At 41.9% G+C, this 18,016-nt stretch overlaps 1 protein-coding gene across 1 annotated transcript; it reads left to right on the top strand.

The window, feature by feature from the left end:
* Positions 1–15,619: 15,619 nt before the first annotated feature.
* On the top strand, positions 15,620–17,259 carry LOC147891742 (gibberellin 20 oxidase 1-D-like). Its single transcript, XM_087388500.1, has 3 exons — positions 15,620–16,230; positions 16,327–16,654; positions 17,023–17,259. Exons 1-3 carry the CDS (start codon positions 15,620–15,622, stop codon positions 17,257–17,259), a joined length of 1,176 nt encoding a protein of 391 aa, XP_087244626.1.
* The last annotated feature ends 757 nt before the right edge of the window (positions 17,260–18,016 follow it).

Genomic DNA, 18,016 nt, shown 5'->3' with positions numbered 1-18,016 from the left:
AAAACATGCCCTTAGGTATGTTATCTGACCAAGTACTTATCGGATGGGTGTGCCTCTTTGACAACATTTTAATACCACCTAGGTTGAGGTATAGGAAAAGTATCGTGCCCATCGGATATGCTTTGCATGGTGAATCGAGCATTAAATACCATTTGTGCTTTAGTGCCATGCACATCCTTAAAAAACACGCTGCTAGGTGTGTTATCTGATCAAGCACTTATGCGATGGGAATGTCACTTTTCATGTAAGTGTATTCCACCTAGTTGAAGGTGTGTGCAAAGTATCGTGCCCATCGGATATGCTTTGCATGGTCGATCGAGCAATAAATACCATTTTTGCCTTAGTGCCATGCACATCCGTAAAAAACCACACTGCTACGTGTGTTATCTAATCAAGCACTTATGCGATGGGCGTGCCACTTTGCATGTAAGTCAATTCCACCTAGTTGAAGGTGTATGCAAAGTATTGTGCCCATCGGATATTCGATCGAGCATTAAATACTATTTTTGCTCTAGTGTCATGCACATCCGTCAAAAAACACGCTACTAGGTATGTTATCCAATCAAGCACTTATGGGATGGGCGTGCCACTTTGCATGTAAGTCAATTCCACCTATTTAAAGGTGTGTGCAAAGTATCGTGCCCATCGGATATGCTTTGCATGGTCGATCGAGCATTAAATACCATTTTTGCCTTAGTGCCATGCAGATCCGAAAAAAAACACGCTGCTAGGTGTGTTATCTGATCAAGCACTTATGCGATGGGCGTGCCACTTTGCATGTAAGTAAATTACACCTAGTTGAAGGTGTGTGCAAAGTATTGTGCCCATCGGATATGCTTTGCATCGTCGATCAAGCATAACACACCGTTTTTGCCTTAGTGTCATGCACAACCATATAAAAACACGGCCATAGGTGTGTTATTCAAATAAGTACTTATCAGATGGGGGATCCACTTTGCACGCAAGTCTTTTTTAATTACTTTGAGGTGCATGCAAATTATTGTCACCATCGGATATGATTTGCATGGCCGATCACGCATTATACACCATTTTTTTGCTAAAGATATGCACATCCGCAAAAAAACACGCCATTAGGTGTGTTATCTGACCAAGTACTTATCGGATGGGTGTGCCTCATTGAGAACATTTCAATACCACCTAGGTTGAGGTGTACGAAAAGTTTTGTGCCCATTGGATATCCTTTGCATGGTCGATCGAGCATTAAATACTATTTTTGCTCTAGTGTCATGCACATCCGTCAAAAGACACGCTGCTAGGTAAGTTATCCGATCAAGCACTTATGGGATGGGCGTGCCACTTTGCATGTAAGTGGATCCCACCTAGTTGAATGTGTGTGCAAAGTATTGTGCCCATCGGATATGCTTTGCATTGTTGATCAAGCATAAAACACCGTTTTTGCCTTGGTGTCATGCACAACCATGAAAAAACACGGTCCTAGGTGTGTTATTCAAACTAGTACTTATTGGATGGGGGCTCCAGTTTGCACACAAGCCCATTTCATTTAGGTTGATGTGTGTGCAAAGTATTGTCACCATCGGATATGATTTGCATGGTCTATCACGCATTATACACCGTTTTTTCCCTAGTGGTATGCACATCCGCAAAAAAACACGCCCTTAGGTATGTTACCTGACCAAATACTTATCGGCTGGGTGTCCCTCTTTGATAAAATTTTAATACCACCTAGGTTGAGGTATAGAAAAAGTATTATGCCCATCAGATATGCTTTGCATGGTCGATCGAGCATTAAATACCATTTTTGCCTTAGTGCCATGCACATCCGTAAAAAAACACACTGCTAGGTGTGTTATCCGATCAAGCACTTATGCGATGGGAATGCCACTTTGCATGTAAGTCAATTCCACCTAGTTGAAGGTGTGTGCAAAGTATCGTGCCCATCGGATATGCTTGCATGGTCGATCGAGCATTAAATACCATTTTTGCCTTAGTGCCATGCACATCCGTAAAAAAACACACTGCCACATGTGTTATCTGATCAAGCACTTATGCGATGGGCGTGCCACTTTGCATGTAAGTCAATTCAACCTAGTTGAAGGTGTTTGCAAAGTATTGTGCCCATCGGATATGCTTTGCATGGTCAATCGAGCATTAAATACTATTTTTGCTCTAGTGTCATGCACATCCGTTAAAAAACACGCTGCTAGGTATGTTATCCAATCAAGCACTTATGGGATGGACGTGCCACTTTGCATGTAAGTCAATTCCACCTAGTTAAAGGTGTGTGCAAAGTATCGTGCCCATCGGATATGCTTTGCATGGTCGATCGAGCATTAAATACCATTTTTGCCTTAGTGCCATGCACATCCGTAAAAAAACACGCTGCTAGGTGTGTTATCTGATCAAGAACTTATGCGATGGAGTGCCACTTTGCATGTAAGTCAATTCCACCTAGTTGAAGGTGTGTGCAAAGTATTGTGCCCATCAGATATGCTTTGCATTGTCGATCAAGCATAACACACCGTTTTTGCCTTAGTGTCATGCACAACCATATAAAAACACGGCCATAGGTGTGTTATTCAAATAAGTACTTAACAGATGGGGGCTCCACTTTGCACGCAAGTCCATTTCAACTAGGTTGACGTTTGGAGCAGAATGTGAAGCTGAGCACAGATGCAGGTGAGCTTCTGGAAGACCCTACTATGTACAGACGCATAGTAGGAAGTTTGATTTATATGACTATTACCAGGCCAGATTTGAGCTATGCTGTTGGATTGGTAAGGCAAAAATGGTATTTATTGCTCGATCGACCATGCAAAGCATATCCGATGGGCACGATACTTTGCACACACCTTCAACTAGGTGGAATACACTTACATGAAAAGTGACATTCCCATCGCATAAGTGCTTGATCGGATAACACACCTAGCAGCGTGTTTTTTACGGATGTGCATGGCACTAAAGCACAAATGGTATTTAATGCTCGATTGACCATGCAAAGCATATCCGATGGGCACGATACTTTTCCTATAACTCAACCTAGGTGGTATTAAAATTTTGTCAAAGAGGCACACCCATCCGATAAGTACTTGGTCAGATAACATACCTAAGGGCATGTTTTTTTGCGGATGTGCATACCACTAGGGAAAAAACGGTGTATAATGTGTGATCGACCATGCAAATCAAATCCGATGGTGACCCGATGGTGACAATACTTTGCACACACCTCAACCTAGTTGAAGCGGACTTGCGTGCAAACTAGAGCCCCCATCCGGTAAGTACTAGTTTGAATAACACATCTAGGACTGCGTTTTTTGACGAATGTGCATGACACTAAGACAAAAACTGTGTTTTATGCTTGATCGACAATACAAAGCATATCTGATGGGCACAATACTTTGCACACACCTTCAACTAGGTAGAATCAACTTACATGCAAAGTGGCACGCCCATCCCATAAGTGCTTGATCGGATAACATACCTAGCAGCGTGTTTTTTGACGGATGTGCATGACACTAGAGCAAAAATAGTATTTAATGCTCGATCGACCATGCAAAGGATATTTGATAGGCACAAAACTTTTCTCACACCTCAAACTAGGTGGTATTGAAATGTTCTCAATGAGGCACACCCATCTGATAAGTACTTGGTCAGATAACACACCTAATGGCGTGTTTTTTTGCAGATGTGCATATCATTAGGGAAAAAATGGTGTATAATGCGTGATCGACCATGCAAATCATATCCGATGGTGACAATAATTTGCACGCACCTCAACATAGTTAAAACAGACTTGCGTGCAAAGTGGAGCCCCCATCTAATAAGTACTTATTTGAATAACACGCCTATGGCCGTGTTTTTATATGGTTGTGCATGACACTAAGGCAAAAATGGTGTGTTATGCTTGATCGATAATGCAAAGCATATCTGATGGGCACAATACTTTGCACACACCTTCAAATAGGTGGAATTGACTTACATGCAAAGTGGCACCCCATCGCATAAGTAATTGATCAGATAACACACCTAGCAGCGTGTTTTTTTACGGATGTGCATGGCACTAAGGCAAAAATGGTATTTAATGCTCGATCGACCATGCAAAGCATATCCGATGGGCACGATACTTTGCACACATCTTTAACTAGGTGGAATTGACTTACATGCAAAGTGGCACGTCCATCCCATAAGTGCTTGATTGGATAACATACCTAGCAGCGTGTTTTTTAACGGATGTGCATGACACTAGAGCAAAAATAGTATTTAATGCTCGATCGACCATGCAAAGCATATCCGATGGGCACAATACATCGCACACACCTTCAACTAGGTGGAATTGACTTACATGCAAAGTGGCACGCCCATGGCATAAGTGCTTGATCAGATAACACATGTGGCAGTGTGTTTTTTTACGGATGTGCATGGCACTAAGGCAAAAATGGTATTTAATGCTGGATCGACCATGCAAAGCATATCCGATGGGCACGATACTTTGCACACACCTTCAACTAGGTGGAATTGACTTATATGCAAAGTGGCATTCCCATCGCATAAGTGCTTGATCGGATAACACACCTAGCAGTGTGTTTTTTTACGGATGTGTATGGCACTAAGGCAAAAATGGTATTTAATGCTCGATCGACCATACAAAGCATATTTGATGGGCATAATACTTTTCCTATACCTCAACCTAGGTGGTATTAAAATTTTATCAAATAGGAACACCCATCCGATAAGTATTCGGTCAGATAACATACCTAAGGGCGTGTTTTTTTGTGGATGTGCATACCACTAGGGAAAAAACGGTGTATAATGCATGATAGACCATGCAAATCATATCCGATGGTGACAATACTTTGCACACACGTCAACCTAGTTTAAATAGACTTGTGTGCAAACTGGAGCTCCCATCCGATAAGTACTAGTTTGAATAACACACCTAGGACCGTGTTTTTTCATGGTTGTGCATTACACCAAGGCAAAAATGGTGTTTTATGCTTGATCGACAATGCAAAGCATATCCGATGAGCACAATACTTTGCACACACCTTCAACTAGGTGGGATAGACTTACATGCAATGTGGCACACCCATCCCATAAGTGCTTGATCAGATAACATACCTAGCAGCGTGTTTTTTGACGGATGTGCATGACACTAGAGCAAAAATAGTATTTAATGCTCGATCGACCATGCAAAGGATATCCAATGGGCACAAAACTTTGCGTACACCTCAAACTAGGTGTTATTGAAATGTTCTCAATGAGGCACACCCATCCGATAAGTACTTGGTCTGATAACACACCTAATGGCGTGTTTTCTTGCGGATGTGCATATCATTAGGAAAAAAATGGTGTATAATGCGTGATCGACCATGCAAATCATATCCGATGGTGACAATACTTTGCATGCACCTCAACATAGTTTGAAAAGACTTGCGTGCAAAGTGGAGCCCCCATCTGATAAGTACTTATTTGAATAACACACCTATGGCCGTGTTTTTATATGGTTGTGCATGACACTAAGGCAAAAACGGTGTGTTATGCTTGATCGACAATGCAAAGCATATCCGATGGGCAAAATACTTTGCACACACCTTCAACTAGGTGTAATTGACTTACATGCAAAGTGGCACACCCATCGCATAAGTGCTTGATTAGATAACACACCTAGCAACGTGTTTTTTTCGGATGTGCATGGCACTAAGGCAAAAATGGTATTTAATGCTCGATCGACCATGCAAAGCATATCCGATGGGCACGATACTTGTCACACACATTTAAATAGGTGGAATTGACTTACATGCAAAGTGGCACGCCCATCTTATAAGTGCTTGATTGGATAACATACCTAGCAGCGTGTTTTTTGACGGATGTGCATGACACTAGAGCAAAAATAGTATTTCATGCTCGATCGAACATGCAAAGCATATACGATGGGCACAATACTTTGCATACACCTTCAAATAGGTTGAATTGACTTACATGCAAAGTGGCACGCCCATCGCATAAGTGCTTGATCAGATAACACACGTAGCAGTGTGGTTTTTTATGGATGTGCATGGCACTAAGGCAAAAATGGTATTTAATGCTCGATCGACCATGCAAAGCATATCCGATGGGCACTATACTTTGGAAACACCTTCAACTAGGTGGAATACACTTACATGAAAAGTGGAATTCCCATCGCATAAGTGCTTGATCGGATAACACACCTAGCAGCGTGTTTTTTACGGATGTGCATGGCACTAAAGCACAAATGGTATTTAATGCTCGATTGACCATGCAAAGCATATCCGATGGGCACGATACTTTTCCTATACCTCAAACTAGGTGGTATTAAAATGTTGTCAAAGAGGCACACCCATCCAATAAGTACTTGGTCAGATAACATACCTAAGGGCATGTTTTTTTGCGGATGTGCATACCACTAGGGAAAAAACGGTGTATAATGTGTGATCGACCATGCAAATCAAATCCGATAGTGACAATACTTTGCAAACACCGCAACCTAGTGGAAACGGACTTGCGTGCAAACTGGAGCCCCCTTCCGATAAGTACTAGTTTGAATAACATATCTAGGACTGCGTTTTTTGACGAATGTGCATGACACTAAGACAAAAATTATGTTTTATGCTTGATCGACAATGCAAAGCATATCCGATGGGCACAATACTTTGCACAAACCTTCAACTAGGTAGAATAGACTTACATGCAAAGTGGCACGCCCATCCCATAAGTGCTTGATGGGATAACATACCTAGTAGCGTGTTTTTTGACGGATGTGCATGACACGAGTAAAAATAGTATTTAATGCTCGATCGACCATGCAAAGGATATTCGATGGGCACAAAACTTTTCTTACACCTCAACCTAGGTAGTATTGAAATGTTCTCAATGAGGCACACCCATCCGATAAGTACTTGGTCAGATAACACACCTAATGGCGTGTTTTTTTGCGGATGTGCATATCATTAGGGAAAAAATGGTGTATAATGCGTGATCGACCATGCAAATCATATCCAATGGTGACAATACTTTGCACGCACCTCAATGTAGTTAAAACAGACTTGTGTGCAAAGTGAAGCCCCCATCCGATAAGTACTAGTTTGAATAACACACCTAGGACCGTGTTTTTTCATGGTTGTGCATGACACCAAGGCAAAAACGATGTTTTATGATTGATCGACAATGCAAAGCATATCCGATGGGCACAATACTTCGCACACACCTTCAACTAGGTGGAATCGACTTAGATGCAAAGTGGCACGCCCATCCCATAAGTGCTTGATCGGATAACATACCTAGCAGCGTGTTTTTTGACGGATGTGCATGACACTAGAGAAAAAATAGTATTTAATGCTCGATCGACCATGCAAAGTATATCCGATGGGCACAAAACTTTTTGTATGCCTCAACTTAGGTGGTATTGAAATTTTCACAATGAGGCACACCCATCCGATAAATACTTGGTCAGATAACACACCTAGCAGCGTGTTTTTTTACGGATGTGCATGGCACTAAGGCAAAAATGGTATTTAATGCTCGATCGACCATGCAAAGCATATGCGATGGGCACGATACTTTGCACACACCTTCAACTAGGTGGAATAGACTTACATGCAAAGCGGGAGGCCCATCCCATAAGTGGTTGATCGGATAACATACCTAGCAGCGTGTTTTTTGATGGATGTGCATGACACGAGCAAAAATAGTATTTAATGCTCGATCGACCATGCAAATGATATCCGATGGGTACAAAACTTTTTGTATGCCTTAACCTAGGTGGTATTGAAATGTTCTCAATGAGGCACACCCATCCGATAAGTACTTGGTCAGATAATACACCTAATGGCGTGTTCTTTTGCGGATGTGCATATCATTAGGGAAAAAATGGTGTATAATGCGTGATCGACCATGCAAATCATATCCGATGGTGACAATACTTTGCATGCACGTCAACCTAGTTGAAACGAACTTGCGTGCAAACTGGAACCCCCATCTGATAAGTACTAGTTTGAATAACACACCTCTGGCCGTGTTTTTATATGGTTGTGCATGACACTAAGGCAAAAACGGTGTGTTATGCTTGATCGACAATGCAAAGCATATCTGATGGGCACAATACTTTGCACACACCTTCAACTAGGTGGAATTGACTTACATGCAAAGTGGCACACCCATCCCATAAGTGCTTGATCAGATAACACACCTAGCAGTGTGTTTTTTTACGGATGTGCATGGCACTAAGGCGGGGCCATATCATCAATTGCATTTTCGAAAAGTTTAATTGTATTTTTCTAGATGTATCTCCATGCAACCACAAAGGTGCAGTCATTGGAGTTATTTTAGCGCTATTTTGGTCATAAACCAAGGAAATTGTAGTCCTTTTTTCTTGATATTTTAGTCCTTTTTGCAGTAAATATAAATGATGGAAAAAGTACAATTTATCAAGTGAAAATTGAGCAAAAGAGATTACAATGTACATTTACGTCCAATAACAGGTTATATAAAAATTATCAACTTATACTGAGCAAAAATTGAATAGAGGATCTTACATTTATAAAATCTCGGCACCTGCTGAGAGCCTTAAACAAAAGATTATAGGTAGCAGCCATAACCATTCAAATACAAATATAAAAGTTAACAATAGTGCATACTGAGGGCCTCAAATTGAACAAAAAGAGATTACATAAATGCCTTAGAGACAAAAACATTACATCCAGTGAGCCAAAAGATTGTTAAGAGCCCAAAAGATTACATCCAACCATTGCTGAGAGCCTTGTCTGAGCAAGAGGGAATTTGTACAACTCAGTTTTCTGCCAGTCTAGCTTGTTGGATTAAAAATTTAAGGGAGCCAAAGGGGGGTACGATGGAGAGGCCAAAGACCATGCACATTGCCAAGATTCAAACTACTGCTCCCCCAGCAAGTCGAGAGTACTCTGCTTTAAAAATATTGAGGCCTTCGTCGACAATTAGGGGAAACCCATACAACACGGCCATAAAAAGGCCCTCTATGAGCATGTTATCTAAGGTGATGACATTTAGATGTGTCGGGAATCGCCTATGGGAATGAAGGGTCTCCACTAGTGCTAACATTTCTACTCTAGGTGAGTGCAACACAATCACCTTATATGAAAAGGCATATATTATTGGGATCACAGAGCATCGAGGGAAGGTGAGAAAGCATGCTAAAGATGAGTGGGTGAGCAGAAGATGAGCAGGGGAGCAGATGTAGTGATGAGAGTTGGAGGAGGGAACGTGGAGCAAAGTAGAGTAGGGGCAAAAAAGAGCTAGAGGAGGGCTGTGGAGCAAAGTAGTAGAGTATGGGTGGATCAAAGCAATGTAGTAACTTGCCAAATGCCACGGATCTTATATATTATAAAGTTTGAGCCACCGCAGTGGCTGGAGCCCGGGGTTCCATCCATATGAATTGCAGGCCACCATGGTGGAATACCCCAAATGGGCTAGTAATCATGAAGAAGATGCCATGTGGTGCCACTCGGGTGGCTAGTAATTAACTACCAGCTTGGTGGAGTCTTAGCCATGATAGACGTGGCTGATGAGAGCCACCACCATTGGGCAGTAATTCTCATTACCATGTCTAATCACTCATTACCATGCACTCTAGTTCTCTACTACTGTGCATACGAGCTCAGTGACTGGTAATTTTTACTACACTCATAGTGATCATGCATACTAAAGCACGGTGGTGGGTGAGCAATGGCAAGTGGAATCGTAGCCACGATAGACGTGGCTGATGATAGCCACCACCATCGGGCAGTAATTCCCACAAAAGTAGATCATGAAGCCTAATCACCTCTAATCCCTCATTACCATAATTTATTGCACTCATAGTAATCATGCATGCAAGCCCGATGGTGGTAGCTGAAAGTTGAGTAATTGTGGGCCATTGCGGTGGCTGGTAATTAACTGATAGCCCGGTGGACCTTAGCCACCACCATAGACGTGGCAGAATCTTAGATGCCACCACCTCTAATCATTCATTACCATGCAAGTTAGTACTGCCACCTTGAATTATTCAAAATTCGGGCCAAGCACCATGGTGGCTCTCACCTTGACAGTAGTCAAGCTACAACCACCATGGTGGCTCTCACCTTAATAGTGTAGTCGAGATACAAACCACTATTCCATTCCTTTAACTATTTCCTCTTCTATCCCTCTTGAATGTTTCATTCTCCCTTGCAATCTCAAGCCTCCACTATTCCAGTTCCTTCACTGTTTCATCTTCTATCCCTCTCGACCATCTATTTCTTTCTTGCACTCTTCCTTTTATCCCCTCTCATAATGGACCCTGCACAGAGTCTAGGAGCTCCTCACACAATCTTTCCTCTCCCTCTACAGCACAGTGTGAGAGCCCCTCCTCCCTTGATCTTGAAATCATGACATATGGGAGCTCCTCTCTTGCTATTCAAAAGCCCAATTTGGATGCTCTCCAAAACTTCACCAGGATGTTGCATGAGGTGAACGTGAAGGAGGGGCAACTAGTCTATCAAGGTTAGAAGAATACCATTAATGAAAGCGTGATTGAAAATGCTCTAGGAATTTTTGGAGGTAGTTTGTAAATACACTTTTTCGAGAAGCAGTGGAAGAGACAGGATATTCTAGACGTACACTCCAACACTCAGATTAGTAAAGATGGTGGAGTCAAGATTTTGAGCTTGCTAACAGACCTCCAAGATGTGCTGAAGAAGACCATTCACATCTTTCCTGATATGAGGGGAACCTACAAGTTCTGGCAGGTTCAAGCAGTAGTAGAGCAACTGAAAGGATGTGATGTATCTTTCTCAAGGGTGATCTTCAAGAGCATGTTATTGAAACCTAAAGAATTGCATACATGGCAAACCCCAATTGTCATCTCAGTCCACTGGAGTTGCAATGCACTTGATGACATCTACCCTCAAAGGGATTTTTGAGTAATATGAGAAGCAGATGTTTCAAAAGGTGACTTTTCTACAAGAGAAAGCCATCGATGCAGCAAAGGTAGTGCAACTTGAGAAAAGTCTCAGGGAAGATGCAGAAGCCAAGGTAGAGGAGGCACAAGCGAGGGCCTTGCAGGCACAAGAGCAAGCTGAGGCCACTACAAAATTGGTTAACATGGAAAGAAATAGAAGAGAAGAAGCATAAGCACATGAAGGAGCTCCAAGATAGGCTCAAAGAAGTGAGAAATGGTGGGGACATGGCAGACAAGGGGCTAGAAAAGATGCGAAAGGACCTTGAAGATCAGAGAGCTAAAAAGGAGGGCCTTGTAAAGGCTTTGCAACATGCAGAACACATTGAACATTGAAAAAGACTAGATGATGGAGGAGATGAAAAGGGAGAATGTAGAAACTAGAAAGGTGATGCAGGAACTGTGAGAGAGCTTTAAGGCTAGGAAGGATGGGGTAGAGATTAGCTAGGGTGGAGAAGACAATGAGGTAGCTCCCTAGGCCAGCAGGAAGGATGCAGAGAGCAGCCACGGTAGAGCAAGTTCCAGCCACCATGGTGGAGCTAGTTCCAGCCAATGCGGTGGAGTAGTTTACAGTAGCCACAGTGAGGGTTGTTTTTTTGAAACACTGTTGGAAGTCCAAAGAGCAAGCTACAAGACCTTGCAAGAAGATCAGGATAGATGTTTGCACGAGCTTGCCATGGCTTTTCATGCAAGATTTCCAAACTAGAGTGAGAGTCTTGGAAACCACCCATTTAGATGTTTTTTAGCAATTTATGCAGCTTCAACAGGTACTGAGGGATTCAGATGAAGCTATTGCACAGAGTGAGCAAAAAGTGGAGGAGATAAAGGAGAACATCCGCAACCTTAGGATGAGGGAGGAAGGAATGAAGAAGCAACTTCGTCATGTATAGAGCAAGACTGTGGTATTAATGACCACAATAATTAAATCGGATGCCTATCCTACTATGCATTAGGGTCCAAAATGCATGGTCTTCCATACCCCCATCATTATAGATGACTATTGTTTCCGATGGCCTACATGCTTCCACCCTGTGCACGTTTTTTGCTTTGGAGTGTTTGTGCATACAAAATTGCTATGTAGAGAATGCCATTTGCCATTGCCCAGGTCATGGACAGATCAAATGTGCCTGCTTACTCCAGCTATCTACAACGAGAAAGTAGATGCTACAGCTCAATTTGCCATTTGGGCAAAAGATCTTAAAGACAAAGAGCTCAAATTGAAGAAGGCCAAGACTGTGAATCTGACTGTAAGGAAAAAGAGCTTGAAGGGAGGAACCAGCCCCCTTTAGGAAAGGAGCAAGAAGGACTGAGCGTGTAACTAGGAAGCTCAAATTAAGAAAAGAGGAAGCGGCATGAAGGGAAGGGTCGAGCCCCTATAGGAAGGAACCGGCCCCATTCTAGAAAGGAGCAAGGAGGTCCGATCCTGCAATCAGGGAGCTCAACAAGGAGTCCTTGAGATGTAATCTGAAGTAAAGGAGTCTTTGAGATTGTAATCTATGTAATCTATGTGTAATCTATTGAATTGTTAATCTTCTCTAGAGTTTACATTTGCAATGTTTTCTCAGCTAAGTAACTAGATAGTCTCCTTTCATCCACGCCAGCATGGTGATAATAATGAGCCGAAAGATTTCGATTCGACAAGTAATGTGAGACAAAATATTTTGATTAGATCACTAATGTGAGACTGAAAGATTTTGATTAGTGAACTAATGTGAGATGAAAGATTTCGATTAGACAACTAATGTGAGATGAAAGATTTATATTAGAAAACTAACATGAGACTAAAGAATGAGAAGCTTGAGCTCAATGAACTCTCTTCCTATTTAAGTGAAGTGCGGACACAACTAAGACCCCATTACGAAATCTAGCCCCAAAACTTTGTACACAACTCTGTACATCGATCCACCTATTACGAATCTATGGCATACCCAAAAGACTTTGGAATGCTTTTGTTCATATGAAAATGATGTTGGATGAAATGAGGATGAAATCCTCGCAGAAACAGACCCAGAGAGGGAGGAAAATAGCTACAAGGAGTACATGCTTTGGTGGTGGGTTTATTATTTGGAGTCGGCAAAGATGGTGAATATTAATTTCCTTGGCTATTATTTTTCATGTTCCTTCAAGGTACTTGTCAGGCTCATGATGTAGGTTTCTTTTGGCAGGACATGATAGAGGCACAAAGATGTATAGACCGCAAAGACCAGGATGAAGAGGACCCCTAGTGAAAGGAGGAGTTACTATGGGCATATAAGTCAGCAAAGTCAAACAAGCAAAGTGTAATCCGAGTGTGTGAAGAGGTCTGCCATTGTGCAGCAAACTAGCATCAAGAGCTGGAAGATGCTTACCATAGAGAGGTTGATAAGATTGTTGGGAGTCTGGAATTTCCTTGAAAAAGCAAAATGTCATTGTGTTTTGAAATAATAAAATTCTTGTAGAAATTTCTTGAATTTGTGGATATTCTCATGGTGCACCCAGAAGTGCATCGCATCGCGGCCCCAAAATGGCCCCAAAAATGACTCCACGATTGGCTACATCCAAGCTAACGTTGACCCAGTAGCACAAGTAGTAATGGGCTGAATGAATTTGTAGATCTACACATTGGTTTGGATATTAAAATAGATAGTTTGGCAAGGGTTGATCTCATTGAGGATGAGATCGACGAACCGTAGCCCATCATTGATATTGGCAAAACTATTTTATATATTGTCTCATTCTCCTCACCTCACTTAATTTTTGTATATGTGCGTTTGGCAAAAAGCATATTATCGTGTGTGACATGTGCATAGCATTGATATTTTTTTAAAATTATGTGCTTTAGTAATCATGGGTAATGTTTGGAAAAGTAGTGATGCACATTTATCAACCTGAAGCCAAAATTTTCACTCCGCTGTGCGTTTATAAACACGTCTAAATACGCATCTAAAACACAATAGGACTAATATCATTATGTATGCAATGATGTCTTTGGATGGTATTATTTCTATTTGATAAAAGCAATGTAATCTTTTATGAAGTGGATACTACTGGCTGAAATGTAGAGTTAATTTTTCATTAATAGAGTGCAAAGGTGAAATTACTTGGAGTAAGGCAATTTGGATTGTAAATGAAGGGACAAGTTTGTCTATAATTAAAGCTCATCACCAATCATGTTATGAAAATGCAATGATTACTGGTAGCCAAAGGAGTACGGCAACATTCATTAACTTTTGTAGGGCTATGGATGTTACAAAAATGCAATGATTATTGGTAGCTAAAGGATTACGGCAACATTCATTATTTTGAGTGGGGCTATGGATGCTTCCTAGAAAGAATCCTTATACACTTCCCTCTAGAATATTAGTCAGTTGTATCAAAGAAGCACCCAAGAAGAAGTCTACGATGATTATTTTAGCTTCCTAGAAAGCTTCCTTACATCCTTTCCTCCAGTTGTTTCCTAAAAAGCTTGCTTACACCCTTCCCTCTAGAACAATAGTCCATTCATCAAAGAAGTACCCAAGGATTCTACGATGCAAGAATGTCCTGTTATCACCACACTTTAAGAAGAAGTATCTCCCCATCCTTTAAAAGAAATTGAAGTTATTCCATTTAATTATAATGAAATGGAGACATTGGGAATATAAATGAAGAGGGTGGATGACGTGAATGATACGGTGTTTATTTCAAAATGGAAGCAATACACTCCTCCATATCTTAGTGGTATGGCTTATCCTTTTGGAAGAGGAGGTCCTAAAGTGCAATTTTAATTTATAGAGAGAGGACATTTAGAAAATTAAGGTGTACCCTATGTGGCTCCCTCAATGAATTTCAAACCCAAAAGCAAATGGCTCTTAGCCAAAGGATAAAGAGATGAGCCTATGCAAAAGATTAAGAAGAGTGGGCCAACTTCAAGATACTTTGGGACAAAGTCCCAATGGGATAACTTTTTCTAAGTTAGGGGGCTGATCTTTCCCTACCGTTTTTGTTTATCTTTTTTGGTATCTTAATACAATTTTCTTTTCTCGAAAAAAAAGGGAGGATTAAAACATGAGCTGGATGTCTTATTAAACAAAAACTAGGTTTCCGTCATGGCTCTAACTCCAAATTGGACCTGACTCCTCACTATTATCCAATTGGAGTTTTAGTAGCAAGGTCGTGAGCTTTGCCCAACAATTACTCAATCAATTGATGGCAAGAAAGAAAATATGCAATTATCTCCCTCCTTATATAATAGATTTGGAGGAAGATGAATTAAAAGGAAGAATGAATTAAAAAGTATACTTTTGGGTCAAATTTGGTAGGAGTGTTTTAGTCCTTTAGATCAATCTAAAATCAAGGGCCTAAAATTGTACACGTGGCTTAAGGAGAGCTCACAAAAGGTTGCTTTTTTAAAACAAGTTTCAAACCCTTGGATCTTCATAAAGATCAACGCCTATAATCACAACACATGGCTCAACTAGGGCTTTTCTTTATAATCACAACACATGGCTTAACGAGGGCTTACTAGGCTGCGTATGGTAAAGACAAGGTTGAACTTTGGAGAGATCAACGTCTTGGAGAGATCAACGTCTTTGATTGATTTCTTTTCTTATATTTTGGCTCATTGTTTGTGGGTTTCTCTCAAGTTCTCCCTTCTGATTTTTTTTGTTCATAGATTTGGCTCATTGTTTGTGGGTTTCTCTCACTCTTGCATCCATGGCCAGCTCCTGCTTCACCACCCGCGATGTTGAAGCTATCGCATCTGCCTCTCCGCTCTCCCCTGAGCTTGTCGCCGCAGCTCAGCTTGCAGCTGCCACTAGTTTCTCCCTCGAAACCATGCACAGCCTTGCCCTCTTACAACGCAAGAACGAGACCATACCCGAGCCTTTCCGGTGGCCAGAGGAGAAATCCCCATCGTTAGGATTCGAAGACTACAGCGACGAATCCATACCTTTGATCGACTTGCAGGGCCTGCACAACGACCCCGAGAAGAGGGCTTCCGTGGCGAGGAGCGTTGCTGAGGCCTGTGAGCGCTGGGGCTTTTTCCAGGCTGTCAACCATGGAATCCCGCAGGACGTTGTGGAGCGAGCCCAGGAGGAAGCTCGCCGTATTTTCGGCCTGCCACACGAACAAAAGCTCAGGGCGATGAGGCAGCTTGCGACCAGTCACTCGGGTTATGGAACAAACGTGAACGTGACAGACCAGGCAGCTAGCGCGAGCTTGCCTTGGTCCGAAGCGTTCACAGTGATGGGTCGCCCGCATCCTACCGCGGGAGAATGTGCAATGAAGCTTTGGCCAGAAGAGGAGGAAGAGAGAAATCGGTTCAGGTAATACATTCGTTGTTAGGACTTACATCTACAAGCCGCTTCTGTAAAGAATATAGTTTAAGAGTCTTCAACTGAGGTTGTGCACCTGTGAGACAGCTCGGCAATCGAGGCATACATCGAAGGCATGCAAAGGCTTTCCCTTCAAATCGTTGAGCTTCTGATCGAAGGATTAGGAGCCAGTCACGAGCACTTCGATGAGGTTTTCTTGAACAACCCTCACGAGACGCTGAGGATGAACTTCTATCCAGTTTGTCCGCAGCCCTCGCGCACTGTGGGCTTGAACACGCACACAGACACCAATTGTATGACGATAGTACACGACGGAGGCATCGGAGGCTTGCAGGTCTTGACTCAAGATGGGAAGTGGGTTGCGGTTAGGCCTCGCAAAGATGCATTCGCTATAAACATAGGCGACATGCTCGAGGTAAAATCTTATGATCGAGTAGCATTTGGGTTTAGACATCGGTAGTTTTAATCTTTATTGCAGGCCTCTAGTGATGTTATCGTACGCTGCATTTTACTTCAGCAGTCAGCATATAGGGTAACTTCAAGCGTAGCCTTCACTGCTGTCGTCTAATTGATTGTTAGTCCGAACGATAAATATATTTCGCATTGTCTATCAGCTGATTCTATTCAATTTTTAGACTCAGAACTAGCAATCGCTTCTGCGGGGGAGAGTTGATTCTGCCAGTTTAAGCAACATGCACTTGAATGTGAATCTGTAGAATATGATTGGAATTTGGAATTTGTAGAATATGATTGGAATTTGGAATTTGGGGGCCCTCTATACAGGTTCTAAGCAATGGCAAATACAAGAGTGTACTCCACCGTGCCGTGGTGAATGATAGCAAGGAGAGGCTGTCGCTGGCATTTTTTGTGTCTCCTCCAGTTGCAGCTCGGATGGTGCCGGCCCCTGAATTGGTAGATCAGGAGCATCCACCCGTGCATAAGCCTTTCACTTGGCAAGAGTATTATTGTTCTAGGCGAATCCTTTGCGATACAACCTCGCTGCAAGATTTTCTGGCTTAATCAACGCCTCTAGGTTATATCTCCTTATAGAAGCTGATAATTGTAACTATTAATCCACAATGGGACTTGGCCGAGAAGAGGTGTCTAGGAAGACAAAGACATCGTGCATATCTTAAACCATATAATGGAGCTTTTGTAATTGTTCTACTCTCTCTCTCTCTCTCTCTCTCTCTCTCTCTCATTCACATTATTGTTATGCCCTCTTACAAGTTAGCTCATGCTCTATCTCACAATAGCTTTCAACTATGTTAATTGTGTTAATAAATTACCCTCAATGGGATTAGGTAAATTTTTGCTAGAAAGATGTGTCCGAAAACACAAGGCAACTATCGTGCAGTATCTTTCACTAGCAAATCTGAGTAGTTGATATTTCTAGATATCATGCTCTCAAAAAGAGGTGTCTAGACTCTAACTATGCAGTATGTTAAATCACCATGTCTGTAGCTTTGTTGATATTTCTATATCACACTCTCAAATTATTTTATGACATGGAAACTCTCTCTCTCTCTCTCTCTCTCTCTCTCTCTTTGTATTATGTTATATCCTCTTACAAGCTTGCTCATGGTGTACCTCAAGCTTTGTTAATGTTGGAAAGAGACCAGTCACTACCAAATGTTATATCCTCTTACAAGCTCACTCATGGTGTACCTCAAGCTAGCTTTCGACTTTGTTAATGTTGGAAAGAGGCTAGTCATTACCAAATGTTGCCACATGGTAGCCATGGTGTGTCGGTTCCCACATCCCACCTCTTAGCCCT

Source organism: Dipteris shenzhenensis, chromosome 17 (genome assembly GCF_047967505.1).
Source record: "Dipteris shenzhenensis isolate YYH24624 ecotype China chromosome 17, Dip_SZ_1.0, whole genome shotgun sequence".
NCBI classification, from domain to species: Eukaryota; Viridiplantae; Streptophyta; class Polypodiopsida; order Gleicheniales; family Dipteridaceae; genus Dipteris; species Dipteris shenzhenensis.
This window is presented reverse-complemented; position numbering and strand designations above follow the sequence as displayed.

Excerpts from the sequence above, each read along its gene's own strand:
- LOC147891742 (XM_087388500.1), top strand. The coding sequence starts at position 15,620 with ATGGCCAGCTCCTGCTTCACCACCCGCGATGTTGAAGCTATCGCATCT. Across the intron at positions 16,231-16,326 it reads GAAGAGAGAAATCGGTTCAG|CTCGGCAATCGAGGCATACA; the intron begins GTAATACATTCG and ends CCTGTGAGACAG. Across the intron at positions 16,655-17,022 it reads ACATAGGCGACATGCTCGAG|GTTCTAAGCAATGGCAAATA; the intron begins GTAAAATCTTAT and ends CCCTCTATACAG.